The sequence below is a fragment of the Chiroxiphia lanceolata genome, chromosome Z, assembly GCF_009829145.1.
Source record: "Chiroxiphia lanceolata isolate bChiLan1 chromosome Z, bChiLan1.pri, whole genome shotgun sequence".
NCBI lineage: Eukaryota > Metazoa > Chordata > Aves > Passeriformes > Pipridae > Chiroxiphia > Chiroxiphia lanceolata.
In genome coordinates, this window is record NC_045671.1 from 71,068,837 (window position 1) to 71,091,753 (window position 22,917).

General features: G+C 38.9%; 1 protein-coding gene across 6 annotated transcripts in view; it reads left to right on the forward strand.

Annotated features, from left to right (window-relative positions):
- The window catches only part of CDC42SE2 (CDC42 small effector 2), an 85,906-nt gene that overhangs the window by 56,960 nt on the left and 6,029 nt on the right, over positions 1-22,917 (forward strand). For all 6 annotated transcript variants that reach the window (XR_004354585.1, XR_004354586.1, XM_032676007.1 and 3 more), the window contains one exon: positions 21,860-21,961. Coding sequence is in view for 4 of the 6 variants with exons in the window: in XM_032676007.1 (XP_032531898.1) it covers positions 21,860-21,961 (102 nt within the window). In the remaining 2 variants the exon portion in view is untranslated. The remainder of the gene's footprint in view (positions 1-21,859; positions 21,962-22,917) is intronic.

A 22,917-nucleotide genomic window follows, 5' to 3' on the forward strand; every position in this document is an offset into this window, starting at 1 on the left:
CTTGCAGTAAAATTGCTGCTCTTCTACAAAAGAATAAAAAATGGTTTCTTCCTTCTCTAGTTAATTAGTTGCTGTTTTGCTGCCTGTCTTTTGTTTAAATGATTTCCATTTTGTGTTTTGTCAGGAGGCTGTTATGGTTTTGTTGCATGCTATGCTGTAAATGTTTAAAGTGGTTTGGAAAATGAAGTTTGCTCGGTGTCTCTCTTGATGTATGAAAGAGGATTGAGAGATAGGTGGGGAGAGATAGAGTGGGGAGGCCCATCTTAAAATAAAGGCCAAAAAAACCCTGCACATACTGGTGTATTTATCAACTGAACTGAATGCTGATTGTTACAGAAGACATAAATGATCTTGACCCTGGTTGCTTAAGGAAATTAACCACTGATGGATATTGTCAGCTCTAGCTTGCTTTCTGGAGAAGGAGTCATAGGTAGAGCTAAGGACATATCTACAACTGCAATTTGTGCAACTCTTAAAAACTTGATCACAGTAAAGATAGTGAAGCATTCAGTATGCCGAAGAACTGCAGAATAAATCACCCTCAGTAGGCACACATAGCAATTTTGGTCTTTGCTGCTGAAGAAGTACTGGTCCAGGCTCCCTGTTCAGTACAGCAGTACTGTGCAAGTGCAGCTTTTCGCTTAAAAACTCTAAAACTCAGTCTCTCTTTTTCATTACATTTGATCAGCCCATTGCATTCAGTAAACCCGTGAAGGACTCGTGTAAAAAAAGGTGACAACTTTAGAGAGCCATCAGATTTCAGAGTTGTCCTACTGAGTTACATACTGAGCTGTCAGTTCAAATATTTCAAATTCCTTCTTTTTCCTATTCAGTGCTCTTGTTAGAAGTAGCTTGAGGGAACACCTTGTTGAAGGGGACAGAGTTTGGCCTTTATTTCTCAAACCTGATCTGCTTGTGCGGCTTTCAGCCTGATAGAGCGGTTTTGGGTTTTTCTTTTACCTTTAAATTAGCCTCCACATGTCTTAAAATATCTGGTGTTCAAGTATTAAAGTGTCCACAAAAAAAGGTAGCATTTTTTATTTATACATAAATACCTGAATGAAAATTAACTGAATATTTTACGATATTTTATTATGGCTGTGAAATTTTTTAGCTCTCCCTTAGCTTTATTGACGCTGTTTACTTAATATAATGCCAGTTGATGACATGGAAAATAACTCTTTGGGGGAGGCTGGAAAGAAGAATAATGCCAGCTTTCTGTTGATGAGAATGTGTCTTGCCATTATCAACATACTTGAAGAAGGACGTAATAAGCTTTTAATATCTGCAGGCTCTACAGAGCCCAGGCTTTCCACTTAAACACGGAGAGGAAGTAGATTTGTGCTCTTTCTTGACCTGGATACCAGTGTTAGAGCCCTTGAATTGCTTGGTTCTCTTAAACCTTGAAATCTTTCAGTGAGAAGGCATCTTCAAGAGCAAACCCCCACCCCCCCATAAGAGTCACTGACAAAAGGAGCAGCTGCAAGAACTAGTTGATACTGCCTAGAAAAAGTTGATAGGTTTTTTTGCAGCCATCCTTGGAGACTATGCTGAAGCATTTCTGAAATTACCAAACCCAGTGCAATTTTTTGCGATTTCTTTTTTTTTTTTAATGAGAGTTGAAGGTACAAAGCCCCGGAATTTTTGGCATGTCTTAGTTCTAATGCTTGACAGTTCAGCTGGTTTTTTCCCTGTTCTACTTTTCATGTCGTAGCAGGGGAGATGGGCAAGCATGAAGGCTTAGGGACATTTCTACTTGCCAACAGCTAGAGGCAGAGGTATTTTAGGCATAGTCTGGGAGATGTGCACTTTCACTGACACTACATGGAAGTATGCTTTGTGTTAGTGAGTAGAGAAGTCAGTGACTGCCCTGAAGCTAAGTGTTCAGCCTTTTAGCTTTAACTGTTTTTCATATGAAAGGGTCTATTGAGACTAGAAGCTTCCTCTGCTGCTATGTTACTGTAAAATCACTGCTGTATTTTCATCGTAACTTTTCTGGAATGGATCTCTGGATATTCTGTTGGAGGTAATTCCTAAGACTAGCATGCAGGTCACAGAATATGCATTTTTAAATGGCTGTTTTAAAGATCTCTGCCCGTACTTACATTTTCAATTCCCAACATGAGCATTTCACAATGCTGAAAGTTTTCCTTTTTCAGACTGTTCCTCAAACCTTTGGTTCTGCAGTTCCTGTCTTGACACTTACTTATGCATGAGACATGCATGACAACAAACTTCTCATTTATTTATGTTATAGCTATTCTTCAGGTATTCTCAAAGATCCTGAATTTTTAAAGTACACATAAAGCCACAGACTTTAATATGTAATCACTTGCAATGATTTTCTTGCCTTCATCTTCAAAGTATCGTATCTGATCACTTTAAAATGCTGACTTCTGTAATTCTGGGCTTATATCCTGCCACAGAGTGAGGAGAATAAAAGAGTGGAGCTTGGGCAGAAAAGCTGAAGTTTGAACTGCGCTCTGATGCAGATTCAGGGAAGTGATGAATCTGAACCCATTGGGGTTTTTTTTGTTTTTCAAATAATTTTAGAGAGGTTTTTTTAGCTACTTGGGCGTATCCTCAAGAGATCTGTAGTTTACTGTAGCCAGGGAAAGATAGTATCTCTCTTTGTGTTCTCTCCCTTAAATAAATGTGTGACACTGAGTGATTTGTTAACTACCATGCTCTGAGAGTCTCCTCACATCAAAAGGGGTGAGGCTCGCATGGAATTTTTTTAATAGTTTTACTACATTATCTCTCTTCTTGCAATTGTAACTTCAGCTCATTCAGGCTCAGAAAATAATGTGGGTTTGTAATATGCTGTCTTTAGCAGGTACAGAGTCTTCATAATTGTATGTTTCTGTTGCTTGTGATATGACTTTTTCAGTGTGAACATAACAACCCTTTATGTTCTGCTTGATGGTGTATCAGAAAGGACTACCTGGTTCATAATTTGCGTGTTCTGGGATGCTCTCACATCAGAATGTTTTAATTTTGCCATGTCTTTGTCAGGACCACGTTACAGTTTATGTGTTTCTAACCAAGAAACACAAAGATTGTTTCAAGTTAGTATGTGGCTGTTTTGTCTCCAGATATTGAGAAATTAATTGGGACCAAATTGTGATTTGTCTTTTAAGTTTGCCCAGACCAGCTCTTCTTTGCTGACACTGGGGTGGCTCTTCATGCTTTACAGCTCAACCAGCTGGAGCTTTCCACCTGTGAAGCAGAGGTGCAGAGCTCATCATCATCACAGTGCATAGGAAGAAATACTGTTGCTTATCAGTCTGCATTCCCCCTAAGTTTACATTCATCTCTCTGAGGGGGATGTGGTGCAGCACAGGGCTTTGTGGTTTCACTTTGTTAAAAGACATTGTGACCTTTGAAAGTATTGTACTTACTTAAAAACACTTCCCGTGAACGTTGTGTCGTGACCGCTGAGTGTGCGCTGGAAATTTGTAGTGTTCTCTTATTCTGGCTTCAGACTGCTTTAAGCACAGGCTCAAGTCTCATCTCTGCTGAAAACTCTCCCAGTTCTGCCACTAATGCCGGGTTCAGGCCTTCTTGCAGTCCAGACCTGACTCATTCGAAATGTCAACATTGCTATGTCCTCGTTCTAGAGCTGGAAGGAGTCAGGCAGGTTGTTTGAAGAGCTATATGGTGGTCTGTCAGTGGCTTCAGAGCCTGGGACCTTAAATGAAGAAAGAGCAGAAAAATTGGGACATGAATCGAATTTTAATGAAATGGATGGAAAGACTTCAACAGGATTTATGAATAGATGTTAATTGGGGATTACACCAGAATGATGGAATTTTAGAGGTGATGTCACAGTCAGGGTTTTCAAAAAGACAGTTGCATAAACTGTGGTGACCAATCTTTACCTCACCATGTATATTTGCTTAAAACTTGCCTTTTGGGGTGCTTTGTTAGTTTTGTGAACTTTCAGGAATTAAATTATCTAAAGAAAGCACACTTGGCTACCTTCAACTGGTAACTGAAGTTGTGTATCAAGGGAGTGTATTATTTAGAGAAGGAAATTACTACTATGACAACATCAAGTTCTTCTAAATGTAGGGGGCTTACAAGCTAAAATCCGCTTCAGGTAGATTTCTTGCAAGACTACAGTAAAATTTATATAGGGCATGTCCTATTTAACTCTGTTTGGAACAAATATTACTTTAAATACAGCTTGCTGTACTCCGCTTACTGAAAAGACCATTTAATTCCTAGGCTCTAGGATGGTGGTTAAGTAGTGGATTGCTGTTAAAATGGGGGAATGAATGCTGCTAAGCATATATTCCAAACAAATCTGCTAGGATATGTAAACACACACACACGTGTGTGTGGAGGTATGTGACAATACCGGGTTGCTTGTGTTTGTGGTAGCAGCTTGGCATTGCTAAACCTGTAAAGAGAAGAAGAAATGCCAACACAAGAACAGGCATGCTGATCTACAGATCAGCAGGCAGAAGAGCTCACAGGGCCTTTTATTCTCCGTGGAAGAATACCAAATGCATATTTTCTCTTTTTTAACATCAGAACGAAGCTTTGAAAAATGAAATTTCTCTAGGGTTTTTAGTGGAAAGAAAGGAAGACTTGAGAGAGAAAGAAAAACAAGTTACAATGTGTGTACTTCAGAGATTAAAGAAACAACACGAGAGAGAGAAGTGGACCTAGTTAATTATTGCTTTTAAAGACTTTTAAAACCTGTAAAACATTTCTAAGCCCGTTATGCTGTGTGGATATTTACTTTTCTATAATCTAACCATGAAGACAGTGTAAATCTTCAAAATGCTATGCAACCAATGCTTGGGAGGGAGAAGAGGTTATTCAAGTGGCCGTGGTAAAGCAGTGTGGACTAAACTGACTGCTGGAAGGCTAGAAATGTAGTTTGTGTGGTCCTGCCCCTAAAGAAGTAAAACCTGTGTGCATCTCAGGTCAGTGAGATTCAGCTGCTCTTTTTAATTCAGGAATAAAATGCCAACATTTCCGTTATTAAAGGAGATTAATGTTCCTACACAGGGAAGATTAAGGAAGAGGAAGTTTACACCTTTTCGTACATACACACCTAGATTAAAATCTGGCAAAAACCTGACTGAACTGTGAAGACAGATGTGTGTTTAGCTGATTTAGTGGTTAAAGAACTGAAGGTTATGGGGTTTTCTGCAGGCTGCAGCACTTAATGTTTTTTCCATATAGCAAAGACATTTTCTCTGATTTGTAAAAGCATTTGTTGGAATGTAAGGTTGGATTTTGGTGTTTAGTTGATTTTTCTTTTGTCTGTTTTGGTTGGAGTTTCTTGTTTATTTTGGGTTCTTTTTGTGTGTGTTTTGGGAATAATATTCTGAACTGCAGCAAAAACCAACTGCCAGAGTATTTTTCTTGGTGCTTGCCTGGGATCCTGCTGATTGCCAAGATACTCTTGGATGTTTAGTAGTAGTTTTTATGGGCAAAAAATTTACTCTAGCTAGATTTTAAAATGGATGATGCTACTTCTTGGTTACATGTACATTATTTTTTTTTTTTTACTTTACTTACTTGATGTTCACTGTGAACACCTTTTCTATATCTAACTAGATTATAAAACAAGAGGTCCTGAAGCGATCAATATTCATTGTTATGAATCAATGTGCCATTACATTTTACAAATGTGAGGGCATCTTGATCATCCATTGAAGACAGTAAAATTATTCTCCTTGTGTGCTGCTGGTAGCATGTTTCATATCAACAAAATTATATTCTGCAATATCTTTGTCTCTTTCTCACTGTCTGTGAGCTTGACACCAGTGTAAGCACTGTTTACTCTGTTTAGTCAGAGAAAACACAAGAGCTTACATCAGCCTGTTCTATCTCTCTATAATAGGAAAAGTGACCCGGTACCCTACAGTACCTTACATTACATAACAATTTACGTAATTTTGTGTTCAGGAATTAGTCAGCTCACATCATTCTCCAGTGAAAATGAAAGAAAAGATATAAGGGGAATGAGAGGACTTTATTTTGTTTTGTTGTGCTTGTAATTTTTGTCTGAAAAAAGGATGCCCTGATACACAAGTCAAAAACCTATTTTACCATATGGTTGTTTGCTGATCACTAAAATGTAAATCAAGTGATTAACTCCTACAAGGACCCACTTTTGAAAATAAGTAAATCTCCCAGTTGCCAGGTCTACAAGCTCCATCTGGGTTCAGAGAGTCAAGCCGAATCTTTTTCCCACACTGGTACAGTAAGTTTTCCATGAACAATCCCTCTGCTTCAGCTCACTGGAATTTAGTAAATAATTTGGTCATGCCCAAGAAGGAATAGAATTCAGCTTGGGCTCTTAGCAATGTTGACTCTGCAGTGCTGAGTATTACTGACAATTTACTTGTTATGACCAAACATAGCAGACACTTTATGTTTTTAATGCCTAAGACAAGAAATGCTGTAGGATGCACTGTCTGTGGTACGGATCGTGCTGTTACTGTTCCCCAGATAGGCAGCCACATCTAAGTTTTACACTGTGGTTTGTGCAAGTTTGTGTGGTTTAGTTTGTTAAACAAAAATGAACTGTGACTATACAATCTCTGAACGCAGAAGGAGTGGTCTGAAAATGAAGCCTGCAGGGAAACTGCTGGGAAGGGCAGAAACATTTGGGTTTCTCAGGGTTTTTTCTTAGAGATCACAGAATCAACCAGGTTGGAGAAGACCTCAGAGATCAGCAAGTCCAACCTTTGACCTGACACCACCTTGTCACCCAGATCATGGCACTGAGTGCCACATCCAGTCTCTTCTTAAATACCTTCAGGAGTGGGGACTCCACCACATCCCTGGGCAGCCCATTGTAATTCCCAGTTACTCTCTCTGTAAAGAACTTCTTCCTAATGTCCAACCTAAATCTCCCCTGGCACAGCTTAAGACTTGGGTGTAGCTCTACAGATAGTTTGGGACAAAGAAAGATTAGGAAATAGCCAAAAGCTTCAAGTGACATGATTTCCTAAGAGTACTCTGTTGTCTTCTAGCTGTACAGCCTTTGTGATCCTTTATCCAGGTGACTTGTAAATCGGTTGTTCTCTGCAGTAAGAAAAGCCAGCAGCACTTGGGTAAAGTTCCTCAAAATTCTCAAAAATATTTGTAATGTGCTATTTCCAGACGTGTCAAGGGAGAGGTTAAAGGGGTTCTGAGGGTAACCTTACAGGCACCACTGGTGTTTTACCAGTTCCACGGTAGACAACTCAGAATATGCCTGAAAAGTGAGACTTTTCCTGTCAGTGCAATTCTTCTTACCCTGAAGTATTTTGATGTAGTATACAGCTCTCCACAGTGTAGAGCTTTGCCACAGTTGAGAAGCATGTGTCAATGTCTGCTCATGACAGCAGCTGCAGGTGGCTCCTCTAATGCCTCTATGGATATTGTCAGAACTTCAGGGAAGCCTGGTGAAATAGTGAACCAAGGTTGAGACACAGAAAACGTGCAGGATATCTGAGAAGAAAATTAACTTGTGGGAGATTCTGTACCTTGATCGTGGAAGCAAGTGTCTGGGTGGTATAGCCTGGTGACAGCATGGCATAGGGAACTCTTAAATCTCATACTACCAACATTTGGCAGTTATCATACTATCGAGCCAGTGGTTCAGATCTAATTTTTTTTTTTAATTGGCATAAGCTACCATAGTCCACTGAAGACCTGTGTGTTAGTAAAGGATACCTGACACTTGGATTATGAAACACACAGTGGGGGTGGTGGCAATATTTTAGGTTAGTTGTTGGTGTTTTCCTTTAATTTAGGAGCAACATATATCCTACTACAACGATTGCTATTCAATTCTGTGTTCACAGCTCTAGTTGTTGGGAAAATGGAGTTGTGTCCTGTCTTTATAGGTATCATATGGTTCCATTTGCTGAAGAGTAAAAGGAAATATATTTACTATAAAAAACCTACACTTATTATTATGCAGCCGGTTTAGAAATTCCCAGCCTGTAGCTCTTTAGAAAACCTGATTTGGCTCTGCGTGCTTATTCCTCTTGCTGCTCTTCATTCTGACCTTAACTGCCAGTGGCTGTAAATCTGTAGCCAAAAGCTGATGTTGGTTGGCTGTATCTTGGTTCTGGTAGAAGCTGACTACCCTTGTGGAGCTGGGAAGCAGTTGCCCTGAAGTTGCCAGTAATGCATGACCCTGGAGGAGCCTGAGAGATCTCCATGGTGCTCAGTGTTGCAATGCTAAATCTTCCTGTTTAGCTGACAAAGAAACATGCTCTCCTATTCTTCCTGTCATAAGAAGCTCTGGCATATGGCTTTATTCTGGCAAGACTAGTAGATCTGACACACGAAGAAAGCCACTATATTTCCCAGGTTTCTACAGTGAATCCAACTTCAGCATTGCCAGCAGTAGGCTAAGGGAATAGTATGAAATGGTATTAAAAAGTATGCAAGTAGAAGACATGGTAAGTCAATAATAGAAAATCTACTTTTTTCAGGAATAAATTTATCATAGATAACTTAGTGCAGAAAACCTGCAAGACAGTGAGGGATAAGTTTGCAACAGAAATGGACTAGTAAGTAGAAAGGTTTCTCTGAAAGATTCAAGCAGCCAACACTGCATCTGTAAATGAATTTGTGATATGTTGTTGATCCTACCCATGACTCTAGCAGTAAAGTGGGAGTAGTGAATATATCTGAGACTTTGTCCTCTACAAAATTTCTGTGTCTTTATAGTGCAGATAGTGGAATAGTAAGGAGCTGTTGCTGCTACTGCTCCTGAATACTTCTTTTCAACAACATTGGATTTAGAGTAGAAGAATTTGACAAATAAATTAGGAGTATGGAACACTTTTTGACTTGATGAAATTAAAATAGTGATTGTTTACGCTCAAGACCTGTGGAATTGTGGCATGCCTCAGCAAGACTATTCAAAAGTGCCTGTACATGTTTGGAACTGGTGTTTTTCTTTTGAGGGGACACTGGACAAAGCACTAAGGATTCCTTTGTTTTGCCAAGGAAAGCAGAACACTCCTTGAAAGGGCTTCCTTTTTATGTTCCTTGTAATGAAATAGGTAGGCTTACAGTGCTTGACTAGTTTTCCCTCACAATGGCCTTTTTCTTTATTGTCTGTCTTTTGAACCTGCAGATTTGCAATGGCATATCTTGTTGCTCTTCCTTTGCTGCTGTACTTCTGTTGGAACTTGTTAATTAGCTCCTGATCAGCTTCCCTTCTGACTTTGGGGGTTGTTTGCCACACTTCAGGCATAGGCTTTTGTGTTGCTGCTCAGTGTCAGATACTATTCTGAATATGTCAAAAGCTGAGCAGAGAGCTAATTTAAGTCTAAGTGCAGCTGTTGATGAGAACATTCCTAAAGAGTTGCTGGTGAACTACTCTTCCAGAGATGCTTCTGGAAGATTCTAAGTGTGGGCTTGGCGTGTAAGCATCCCTAAGCATCTACTTGGCCATCTGTTGCTGAATTGTTCTGGCTGGTTGTTGTGTTGTCTTGTTGTAATTTCATGTGTAGTACCATCATTTCCATGTCCATTAATGGAAATGATGGTACTGCACATGAAATTACAACAAGACATTTCCATGTCACACCTTTCAGATGTGTGACTTTTTTCCATAGCATGGGAAGAACATGGGAGGCTGTTCCTGCTTCCCTTGCGTAGGTTCTGACTCGTTTTTGCCTTGATGTTTTAGGAGCAAGCAAAGACAGACTGTCAGATTATGATGTATTTTGGGATGCACTTTTCCCAGTGACTTACCTAAAATGAACCAGATGAACAGATTTCCAACACTAACAGTCAAATCTGAGAGCTTTGCACAAGTCTTCAGAGGAGCAAGACGTGGGATGGCACAGAAGGAAATCTGTGATTCCATGCTTATGAATGCTTCTCCCCTACTGCAGAACAGGGTATCTGAGGCCATGTGACAGCACTCACATATGCTGAGGAGGTAACTTGGTCAGGATGCCTTTGGAGCAGAAAGGACAACCCAGAGATCATGCTGAGTTTACTCAGGTGACAGATAACTTCAGCAAGGAAATGCCAGTGGGAAGAGCACCAGAAAGGTCAGCAGTCAGGAGTGTGTCTCATAGAGTGACACACAAAACTAATGGGATTTCTTCCCTTAGAAAGGGATATGTATAAGAAAAGATAAAATATCTTCATTCAGAGCACACTCATTTTGATAAAACTGCACTGAGAAGTAAATAGTACAGTACACCTTTAGAAAACCAGGAGACTATTTAGGTATTTCATATGTATATAAACAAACAAGAAACTGCTGCTATCTGGGCAAACTGATGCCAGGTTTCTAGGATGAATACTCACGGAGGTATTTAAAAGCTGACAAATTCACTGTGTGTGTGTGTGTTTGTTGACTCTTGAGGATATTGCTATTAAATGTTGTGGCTTTGTTTTTGCCTGCGGCGCAAGTGCTAGAGATTCCACTCATTTCCTGCTGCTGACAAATACCAGTGCCATAACTTGTGAAGATCCACTGTCTCCCACTAAGGGATTACTGTGAGTTGTGTACAGGGGTTTTCTGAAAATCCAAGGTGTGCCCTGATTTATTGTAGTAGTTAAAGGGGAATGGCAACGTTCAGGCTTGTGAGCACATATGACAATGCATTTAGAGCTACTACCTCCAGTGCAGTGGGTGTTTTAACTATCGGGTCCAGGACAGTGTTAGACTTATTAAGTGATTGATTCTGTGTGGTGAGTGTGACTGAGGATCCTGTATCCAAAAGTGACTGTTTCCTGTTACCTATTCAGAGGTAATATTTCAGTATGTTTTGTGTTCTTTTATTTTCTGCAGTGGAGTTTGGTATGTGCATATCCTTCTGGTTTAGAAGATCATACAGAGTGTACATAGAAGTACAGAAGGCTTGTATGTGATGTACCTTCTGCAACATGTGTGCTTCCACCTAGGTGCAAGTGTGTGCAGACACCTGCATACTCACTACATAACAAACTTGTTTATATTAGTCAGCTAGCTCTAGGAAATTATATTAGAGGATGTGCAAGCATGAAAGGTAATTTCTCAACAAAGCAATTTCAATATACGGTGTATTCAAGGACACCCAAAGCTTTTGTTTTGTGTTGTAGCTGGGGAGTAAAGAGACATTCATTTGGCTGAGCAGGAGGGGCTACATGCAATCCTGACACATGTCCTCTGGAGAGCTACAGCTCTCATCGTGCTAGATGATCTTTCATCCAGCAGTATTTCTTGTGTTCTTGTTGGGAAAGGTCAGTGAGGGAAAGGAAGGAAAGCTCAACGTGACACAATTCGCGTCGTGTTCTTATCGACGCTTGGGGATTTAATTTTTATCAGAAGCTATCAGAAGTTTCCAGAAAGTTTGTATTGTGGTGTGTCTTTACATCATCTGTTTAACCGCTGCTTTATGTCGTTATGGTTTTGATTACTGGGGAGAATATACGGGAGAGTCAATTCCAGCCCACTCTGCTTTCTTCATCACCATCTGAAGTTAGAGACTTGGAAAGTAACCTAGGTGACAGGACACCTCTGGGTATCATCTAGTGCAATGCACCTGCTCAAGGCAGAACCAGCTAGACTTGGTTTTTGCAGGGCCATGCCCATTTGTGTTCTGGGGATCTCAAAGAATGGACTTCTTGGTCCAGTGTTGGACCACCGACATAACTATTTATTGTATTTATTTGTTTAATCGGTATTTTCTATGTTGTAGCTTCAGTTTGTGGATTCTCAGGCTGTCACTGTGCAACTTCAAGTCTGTCTGTCTTCTATACCCTCCTATTAGATAGTGGAAAACTATTAAGACCACAAGCAGATGTCTCTTCTCTTCTCAAGGGGAAATAAACCCACTATTTCAGTCTCTCTGTGCCCTGTACAGCAGAATTCTTGTCCCTTATCTGTGTCACAGGTCTGGTTCACTCCAAAGGAGCAGTGATTAACTTTGTTTCCAGCTGTGTGGGCTGGTAATAAGCACTTGATCCAAGCAACAGGTAACCTATTGGAAGTTGTTCAGCTAGGCAACTGTAAGGAAAGAGTTAATACATTAATGTTAAGGTCTGATCTTTGCTGAGATACTACAGCCAATATCACAGACAAGGGGGCCAACAAAGGCCTAAAAAGGCTGGAGAGGGATAGTAGAAAACCGGTATTATTATCTCAGATGTTTCGAGTTTTTTTAATTTATGTTTTATTTTTTAAATTATGTTAGAGACATTAATCATCAAAAGTAATTAAAATAAAATTATTAGAAAGATATGTAAGAATTATTTTTGTGGTACAAAGTGGCAGTCAAGTTGAAAGTTCTAAATGTCATCTTAAAATTGTACTGATGTGTATTTTTAAAAGGAGTACTTAGAAGTTATAACAAGGAGTGAGTTCAGATTTACTGTGTTAGTTAAAGTTGGTTTAAGCATCTGGAATGGAACAAATTCCCTTTGATGCGTGAGCTAAACACATTTCTTAAAAGACCTATTGTGTTTCAGTCATTTGACCTCATCTGGCAATTTTTTCCTGTTTATTTAGAAAACATAGGCTACAATTGCTAGTTTTGTCATATGATGACTAACATCATCATAATACAACGGAATATTGTGTAAACAAATCAAAAAGCTTATACTTCAAAAGATTCAAGAAGGTGCTGAATTTTCTAAAAGCAAAGGAGCTGTTTGAGATAATATGCAATCCAGTTTGATGTATTAATTTATTAAATAGATTAATTTGATGTGAAGTTGAACATAAAATCAGTCTGGAAGATTTGATAAAGTCAGCTTTGCTGCCGTGTTAGCTTCTTTTTCCTTTTACCTTTGTTTTTTTCTCTATATGAATGGAACTGCTAATTGTTTTACCAAGGAGTTCAGAAAGCAATCAGATTTTGTAATTCTTTTTATTTCCACTCCAGTCAGCCAGTACATTCCAAGTGATTTTGCCACAAAAGCTAAATCCAGCCACCATTTGATAATCAGTTCATTAGATGCTAGTTATAACAGCTTACATTATTTAAAAGTTTAGATTTTTTCAGTCCTGGATCTCCATTTCCTAACTCCTTTAGCTAGAGAAGTCATGAGACATCCTGAATTTTTGGAAACTTGATGAAAGCTCAGTGTGCTGGACGCCTGCTACTTGTCACTGTTGCTTAAGAGCTGGCGTGAAAACCTGTACTGGTTTCCTCCTGCTTCTGTTCTGAGAAAGCCTTAGTTTGTAAGATCCTTAATCAGACAAGAGTCTCTAGGCAATCTGCTCAAAACTGCCAGTGTAGGAGACTGAGGAAAATGTGATGTTAAGGGCAGCAGCTTTGGTGTTTTGCAGTTGATGAAGATCACAGCCCTGGTCAGAACATCATTAGGCCAGGCTTAGATACCACATCTTACTGCTTTAGAACAAATCTGTCACTGAAATGTGGCTGTTTGGAGGGAGTGAGTGGCTAGCATTTCAATTTGCCTTGCATATTATCCTAGTCGTGCTTCTCTCTGTGCAGTAGACCTTCTGACGTGAAGCATATGAAACTTACAGGTCTAGTCCTTCATCCTTGCTTATTCAGGGAGGATGTGGGCTCCTGCGGTTCAAATGGTCATTGTCACTTTATGGTTCAAAAATGGAATTAAATGTTCGAAACTTTAAGCATATGCTAGTGCTTTCTGGAATTTTAACATTACTCTGTATGGTGCCTCTTCAATTTCGTCAGCTTCTCTACAAACTGCAAGCACTATACAAAAGCTGGACTTTGCAGTGTAAGTTCACAGATTTTAAAAAGCTGAAAAAAAAATTGAAAATGCAGTATTCAGGGAAACATTTTGGGAGAGTGCAGCCTTTTCTTCTTCAAAAATAACACACTGGCTTTGTGCTGATATTACACATCCAGCCATTGGTTTCACAGTGTTAGCCTGCTACCTGATGGTCTAGTTGCTCGAGATGGGAGTGCATTAGCATTCCTGATTTATACACATACATGGTTTTTTTGTTTTTAACATGAACCTGTAGGTTCCTAATTAGGGAGGAAAGTGTGGAGAAATGCATCTTAAACGCACAACGCGCAAAAACAAATACAAGGGACACCATTGCCCCTACAGCCCCCTCATGCAGGGTTTGGTGAAAGACCCTACAGCCTTTTTCGGCAATTTTGATGGGTCACTATTGGGCACCCAGACACGTCACTCAGACCACAGCTTGCTATGAGAGACAAACAGCCATTCTGTGCACATGAGACTATTTTGGAAGCTGAACAGCATGCGTGTGGGAGGACAGAAAGCCACCTCTACAGGGTGATGTGATACTTCCTATTCTGAGCAAGTCCCTAGCCCTTCCTTTGTGTTAGTCTGTGGAGGATCAGAGTGCCACAGCACAGGGACTCTTTTGCTGCTGGTGTTCTGGCAGAGCAGATATAAAAAGTAAGAAAGATCAAAGAAGGAAAATAAGGCAAAGGATGTTTTCTCTCTTTCAGTTTCTCCTCAACCATCCAAATCCCCCATCTTGAAATAATTGACTATCTTGACTTTGATTAAATTCTTTCCTTAGGTTTCTGTCTTAGCTTTTTTTTTTCTGTCTTTGGCTTTCACTGCTTTTGAAGTTTCAGCTGAGTTCTTGAAAACAAAGCTAGCAAACAACTCCTTTTCAACAGAGAGTAGTATCACTGAAACATTTAGTAGATCACTTTGTCCTCAGGGAAGAGTTATGAAACACCTATCTTGACTGGTGACAAAGAACGTGGAGAGTAAATCTGCACATTAAAAGGGTTTGCTTTTCTATTTGGTAATACTGAAATTAACACTAGAATAAAAAGCAGCAGAAATTCTCAAAAAAAAAGGTTGCTGTTTGAGGTTTTTTTCTGAAAAGTCAAACGCAATAGGTGTGAACCTCCATATAAATCTGATAGTTCCTATTTAATTTTAAAAAATCCATATCATATCCATATTATCTCTGTCTTTCACACTCATATAGTGTGAAAACAAAATATTGTGAAAAAAAAGGTATCATGCAGATACAGTGGAAAACCAGGAGTATATTCCTTTTTTGCATATTCCCCGTCTACCCTAAGAACGGCAGTTGTGGTGGCTTAAGTGGGATTTAGTTTCTTTTAGGAGGGCTTGGGATTTGAATTGGTTTAGTATGGAAAGATGTAAAAGTGCTGGATCTCCTAGCGTAACAAAGGATTAGATGATGTTGTTAAATATTTTATTATGTTCAAATTACTATACTGTTACTTAAAAGTCGAGCTTGTAAGTATCAGAGAGTGAATTTCTTCTTATTGTATTTGATGCCATTGTAATGACTGAGATAGCAGTGACTGGGCAGACTGAACAATTGACCCTTATGTGGTGGAGATAAGTTTAAAAGCTGCAGTAACTTTGTAGTGTTTACAAGTGCACAGTCACCTTTCTGCTTTTAAAAGAGGAAAGTTTTTTGGAGGCAGTAAATGTTAAGTGATCATCCTCTGACCACAGAAACTCATTCCGCAAAGCAGCTCTTTATGGCGTCCAGATTGAGCATTCAGTTCTCTGTTCCCAGTGGGGAGTTAGCAAGTAAATTTATTAAGTCTTGAATGAGGCTTCAGAGAGAAATTAAATGTTCCTTAGGTATCTTTTGCCAACAGAGATAAGCCTGTTTTATGACAGTATTCTTTCAAGAAAAGGGGAAAACTATTTTTTGGCTTAGCTAAGTTACTGAGTCTGCAAGCCAACAGTAAGCATTGCTGATTCCATGAAGGCCATCCCAGCAGGTGATGCTCCTGCCATAACCCACTCTAATGTGGAATATTAAGAATATCTTGCTCTACACAGTCTCCACTCCTTTTAGATTTTTTTTTTTTCTTTTCGATAGTCTGAAATTAGAGAAAAGACTGATACAAGACTACAGAATTAACCTTGGGAAGCTGATGCTTCTACTCTGCATCAGTTGAGGTGCCAAAGCATGGTACATAGTGTTGTTTTTTCTTGTGTATGTATCAAGCCAAAATAATATGTCATGAAAAATAATAGAGAGTGTCGTGCAGAATAAGGAGAAATGATGACAAATTTGGACCAAAGTTCCTCTTATACAGATAATTAGAATGAGAGGCAAGACAAACTTGGTCAAAATAAGGAAGGTGCATCACTTGCTGTTTTATATCTGGATCACTTCGTGTTGACTTGGATCTGATTGGAAGCACGTTGAACAAAATTAGACTAAATAGAACATATCAGCATGCTGTTTCCTTTCTAATATATTTCACTGTGCCCTAGAGTTTTTGGAACACAGATAAATATGACAGGACTGAAAAAAATGCCTTGAAATGCATTATATACTGATATAATTCATGTAATACATAAATATTTATGTAATACATAAATATGTAGAATGTATTATTACTGCATACAAACCGGGACACAACTATATCTATAAAATGTCATTAAAAATTACACATAAAGATTGGGTAACGGCTACAAAGTTGGCAGCAGGAAAGTTATCCTTTCCTTGCGGTGTGTTGATGATATTAATAAGTAACAGTTAAAGTTCTGCTCCATAGAAGCACAGCTGTGTCTGTGTTAGTTTTAGAGAGGAGTGATTAAAACAAAGATTTGCTGCTTGTGACTTAAATACCAAATTTTGTCGTTCTAAATGTGAGGTGCAAAGATCCAGCCTGCCCCTGCCACTGCTGTGTTGCTCACGTGGATGCTGAGGGCAGCAGGTATTCTGTTGCCTGGTTCCTTACAGTTTACTGAGATCCTAAGATATAAAAACCCGGGACAACATACAGCTGGATAAAGAGCATTGCTGTGTGGGGGAAAAAAAAAAGAGTTGGCAGGTTTTCTTGTTTGCAAAGCGGAGATAAATTAAATGGGTAGGTGATAGGGGAAAAGTGCCACGTGGGTGAATTTTAATAAGGAAGTATTGTTTTCAGAAACTCTGTGTTCACAACGTGGTAATAACTTATCATCCCCTCTGAATTTCTTGAGTTTCCCCCATGGATCTCTTTATGCTTAGAGTGCATATTCTTCATCTGCACTTGCAATACCACTTTCATGTGAGGGCTGACTGGGGCTGAGATGGAGCCTTCTGCAGGTAAAATCCACGCAGGCTTTTGTGTTGCAGGATCCTTTGCAGTGCTGTGTGTCACTTACACTCAGATTTGTAACACGTTTCTATCAGCTATTTTATAAAAAGTCTGGTGTAGATTTAGCAGAACATGCTCTTCTGCCAACTAAACAGATTTCTTTGCTTTTGACTCCCAATGCATGTAGGTTGGCACTTGACTTTGGAGTACCTTTGTATGATATTCTGTTTGGCTTGATTTGCAACTTCAAGTTTTAACATCTTCCAGAAGAGTAATTATCAGCCTCCTAGGATCTAAGTGACATCACTTAAATAGTTTTTTGATGTGTTTGAGACTGTGATTTTACTCTGCATGTCTTGTCTTTTTCTTTTTTTTCTGAGAGGACCTCTCATGAAGAGCAGAGAGAGATGCATAACTGTGCCAAGGGGAAAAAATTCCAGAACTTGTGTTTTTTATATGTGTATATATACAGGCAGAGAAACTGTGTAGTTCACAACTGTTGCCATCACTTGACCTAAAGAAGCACAGCCCAACCACTGGGCAAAATTTGGAGATAGTGACAAAAGATCACTTCTTCCCTGAAAGCCAAAAGTAGAGGGGAATAAAAATTAAAAATTAAATTTTACATACCTCTGGACCCACCAGTGACAATTGTTTGTTTAAAAAAACAGATTACAGTTCTGAATTTTTTGCCATAAGTAGTCCTCTGAACTACGAAAAACAGTGTTTCAGTAAAATGTTTGTGTCTTTGCTGAAGGGCAGGATCAATACATGGTATAATTAGATTTACTTTTTAGACAAAGGTTTAAAATGGTTTATAGTTTCAAGACACTTGCAGGGTTAAAATAAATTGTGTGATGCAACTGTTGGTGGCTGTCTGAATTCTGATCTGGCACTTTGAAGGAAGTAGTGGGTACAAAGCATGACTTGCAGGTTAAGAATAGAAATGATCAATTTTTACTTCATTTCTGTGGGAACCTAAATCTGATCCTGTTTCATTGCATTTAGTATATGTTCAAAGCAAAGCTCCTCAGATTGCTTCCATTCCTGTCAGACATTTAACACACAAACCTGCATCTCTTCTGCTTCTGTTTAAAGATTAGTTCTACTTTTCATGGTGTAAATATTACCTGGTACGTGCTTTGCAATCCAGGTTCTGCAGTTCTTTGTCAAGGGAACAAACTGAGTAAAGGCATTAAGTGATAATAGTTCATATACCACTTCCATGATCCTTTTGCTGGTCTTTTCATCTCGTCTTTGTTGTGCTCCTTGCCCCCTTTGTAAAGGGGTAAATGCCTTGAGACAAGGCAAAGAGGAAAAAAAAAATCATATTCTTCAATATAAATTTTAAACCTTTTTGCCCATTGATGCCAAATGGTTCAGTAACTTGATCCAAACTGACAAGAAAGATAACAGATAAGTTAGCTAACCATAATATGAACTTCCTTCTATTTCCCCCCTGCTAAGAAAAAAAATCCGCAAGGAACACAGATACAGGATACATGGTCTCATTGCAGTCAGACTGACAGATCTGAGGCATACATTTGTTCTGTCAGAAATGTATTGAAAACAAACCTCTAGATGATACAAATATTCGGGGGGGGGTGTATGTTAAAGTTCTTTGCACTAGCATCACAGGCATTCGTTGTTTTTATAGATTCGTTATTTTTATAGATTACCTTTATGGTGAGATCTCATTATTTACTCATTACTGAGTTAGTGATGTGTAAATAAGGCTAATTATTTATGGTATGATACTAAGTGGAGTTTGGGGTGTGGGTGAAGGTTAGCAGGATTAAATTTTGCTAGGCTCTGTCAGTATTTTATTTTTTTTTTAACGCAGAGTAGTTTATAAGTCTTCCCCTCCTGAAAGTCGCCGTGATTATCTCAGCTGGTCAGCCACAGCTGCTGGTGGCTCTGCAGAAAGCAGTGGCCAGTTCCCAAGAACAGTATTTTTAACTCCCAGAACACAACCTAAATCAGTCCTCCACCACAACAAATCAATCACACAGGCAGATTCGTGGCTTATGGAGAGACACAAACGATACACAGAGGGCAATGAGCATAATTATACATTTAATTTCTTCCTAAGTAGGAGATGAACTGCTTCTCAGCCTCTTTCAAATTAAATTTACTACAGCATCCATCTTGTGTGTTAGTTCTTACTGTTAATAGAACAGTGGTATTGCATGTACTGCTACAGGTACAGGAACTCAGAAAATACAACTTCACAATAAAATCCCGGCAAAACTTATGTTTATAATGTCCTCTGTAAAAGCTCTGTAACCTTTCTGGGTACGTTCCCATACTGCTTTCCTCTGCGTTACATTCTTCACAAAGGAATGACTTTTTACAGTGTTTCCCATGTCCCTTTAAGCATCCTAATTGGTCAGTTTGGTTTTAGCTGAGACTGGGTCTCTAGAAATGGCACACCCTGGTAGGAGAGCACAACAGTTGGTGTTGGGGAACCATGACATGCATTAGATGTCTTTTGTCATCTGCTCCAGACTGGCTCACCTGGTTCATTGGGCTCAATGTCTGTTAGCAATGGGAGGGCATCAGTTAATCTTCTAGTTCAGCTGCATCCAAAAAAAAGAGTCTAATTTGTACACCCCAAGATTAGTATGAAATTAAAATTGAATTGTGGTAAGTGGGGACTGGAAAAGTTGTTTCAAAAACATTCTCATGATCCAAGCTAAAACAGTAATGTAAATGCAAACTGGGTGCTCAAAAAGGATAAAAAAAAAAAAAACAAAAACAAAAACAAACCCCAAACTACTTTTTATTTGCTTTCAGTGTGAACTACTTTGTGGCTTTAATACAGCAAAGCACTTAAATACTGTTGCATTGCTTCATGGAGCTCGCATCAGTGGGCACATGCTGGGGTGTAACAGGCTGATGGCCTCTGATAAGGAACTCACTTGAGATAAGAAACATGGTTTTATGACAGTGCAGTTTAACTAGTGGTTACTGGTTGACTAGCTGATGATTAGTGGAGAATCATTTACAGTGATTCACAAGATTCAGCACTCTGAGCCTGTTACTGGTATGCCAGTAACGTTAACAACAAGGAGGAAAATAAGTCAAGTTACCCGAAGAAAGAGTTTGATTGTTTGCAAAACGCAAAAACAAGAAAAAGAAATTGAAAATCCTTGGGTTTGTCTGCATTTTCTCTGCATCAAGACCCTGCATTTCAAAACTTTACTAAAACGAAGAAATCATGGATGTATTGTTTAGATATATAAATTTCACTGTTAATTTTTTGAAAAGGAGAGGGGCAACTACCACAGACCTGAAACTCTTTTAAGTGTTTCTGTTGCAGCTCTCTAGGTCTTCTTTCTGTGTCAGTGGCACAGCACATGACAGTAGTAGATTGTGTAAATGCAGCAGTGTGAGCTCTAAATATTCTGTACCTGGTAAAGATGCTCCTGAACAGGTCAGATGAGCAGTCATTGTAGTTAGCTATTTCTGTGGGAGAATTTTATGTGTTCCTCCTCATCCCAGCTATATATATGATGCAATAAGGTGCTGAAACCTACTGAAATCTGATTTTGTAATAGAGAAAAGGTGCAGGACAGGATTAAATGTGTTTTGTACTTGCTGGCTAAACCCCATGATGTATTTGCATAGTTGTGGGCTCTGATTCATAAAGATTTAATCTGTAGCTGTGTTTCAATAGAAGCTAGCCACAAATGAGACATGTACCTTCGAGTCTTGAGTCTGTGTGGTCTTACAGTCTCATTGCAGATTAGAAATGGAGATCTGTAAAAATGAGACCGAGTGGACTTTCAGATGATGGGAAGATTTTACCTGAGCTCAAACAGTTTCTTAGATGTTACACTCTATTGTGTACAACACGCCTAAAAGTTGAGATGTTGATACTGTGCTTCATGGATATTTTATTTTTTCCAAGCACAGGCATTTTTCAGGTTATGGGCACGTGGTGATTACACACTGCATGGATTGCTCTGTGTCAACTCCCTGGCTCTGGCCTAAGAAAGGAGGATAGGGTTTTCTTGTCTTGTTCCTTTAGATGCGATGGTTGGCTGGAGGCAGGTAACCAAAGCAGGTTTAATTAGAGGAAGTCTTTGCTGCCTCTAATTTTTTATATGCTTGTTATTATATTGATAAAAAACAAAGCTGTGACTCTGAGAAATCAGAAGCAGAGGTTAAGCAATTCTTGCCTTCTGTCTCACAGTACAGGAGTCTGAAGAGTCCCTGATCTGACATTTTGCCCTACTACCCCAGTGTACCCCTTCAGGTCACACTCTAGAATGCAGACTGAAAGTTGTCTTGTGTATAGGGGTTTCAGAGTTCAGTAAAGATATGCAACTAACCCTTATCAAAATCAAGGAACTATTCTGAACATCACTAGGAAGTATATTACAAATAGTGGCATAAGTGCCCATGGCATGCAAATCAGAAATTCTGTAAGTTAGTGGTTTCCTGGGCTATTCTAATGCTCTTTGTTCTTTGATTCTTGTTTTGAATGACTAAACCTCAAATTCGATCTGTCCTACCCTGACTTAGGTACAAATATAGGCAGAAGTTATTGCATGAAACATCACAAACATTGGTTAATAAACTGCAGAATTTAGTAAGGTTATTTACAAATGTTTTGTTGGCCTAAATGTTAGGAGTGCTATCAGTGCTTGTCTAACATCTTCTTTACGTCCTCCAAGTAAAAACAAAGAGCAGTGTTACAGCAGTGTAATTGGTTAACGTCAGAATTTGGTCCCTGCTTTTTGGCTCTATGGAAGTATGTTACAGTATATGCAATATCCTATAGAGGGTTAACTTCTGCATTTATGACACACACTGGTTTTGCCTTTGCAATGAATCTCAGTTGGATACTTTCCTTACCTTCCTTTCAGAAAAGGCGACGACGGATTGATCGGAGCATGATTGGGGAGCCGACAAACTTCGTTCACACAGCTCATGTAGGATCAGGAGATCTATTCAGTGGGATGAATTCAGTAAGTGTGAGCAGATGGACATAATTCGATATTAAGCAGAACACAAGAGCAGTATATGTGTATTGTTGCTGAAGCAATGGGTCTTTCAACTATAATGTGTATGAAACAACCTGCTAGCGTTTTAATTCCAAGTCCCAAACAGTTGCATTCAAGGATATGAAATATAATTTTTTTAATTCCTGTATTTATTGACAATGCATTTTAGATGCTGTATAAACTGTGCAGAATACTCTCTAAATTAAAAATTTATTCTGACGTCACGTGTGAACCAAAATAGAGGTACATTTGAAAGTATGCTAGAGTGTTATATGGGAAACTTTGTGTCTTATAACTGACCACATTTATTACCTTAAATGCTTAAAACTGTTTTAAATATAATTCTTGTAAAACTCTAGCTTACATTGGTTTGTAGTGCAAACACATTTTTTCTCTGTGTGTGTGTTCTTGTTGAGGTTTTTCTATATTCTGTAGCCCTCTTTGCAGTGTGAATTATTTCCAGAGGAAGCAATGTCATAGGTGAGGTTTTGTGGCTTCCTGTAGATGATAGGAACAAGAAATATTTTCTTCCTCTCTGAAAGTGAAAATCAGAGGCTAAGATGATGATTATGGAAATAGTTATCTTGCACAGCTTCAAATTTCTGTTCAATGTCAATCTGTTATTAAGGTCAAATATATATGGAAAAGGATTGTATGTAGATAATGGTGACAGACACGTCTTGACTTTAATAATGCTTTTTAAAGGAAAACATGTTTGGAGATGAAAAATACTTGTTGACAAAAGAGAAGAAAAATCTCTGTCAGAAGTATCAGAATAGAGAGCAGAGCTGTAAAGAGAAGAGTGTTATTGTAGGCAAGTGAGGTCATTCGTAGTTTCAACTAGTTTAAATTGATCTTACTGAGACTGGACAAAAATTTTTGTAACTCAGCATGTAATGGGGAAGGGCAAAGCTAGAAAA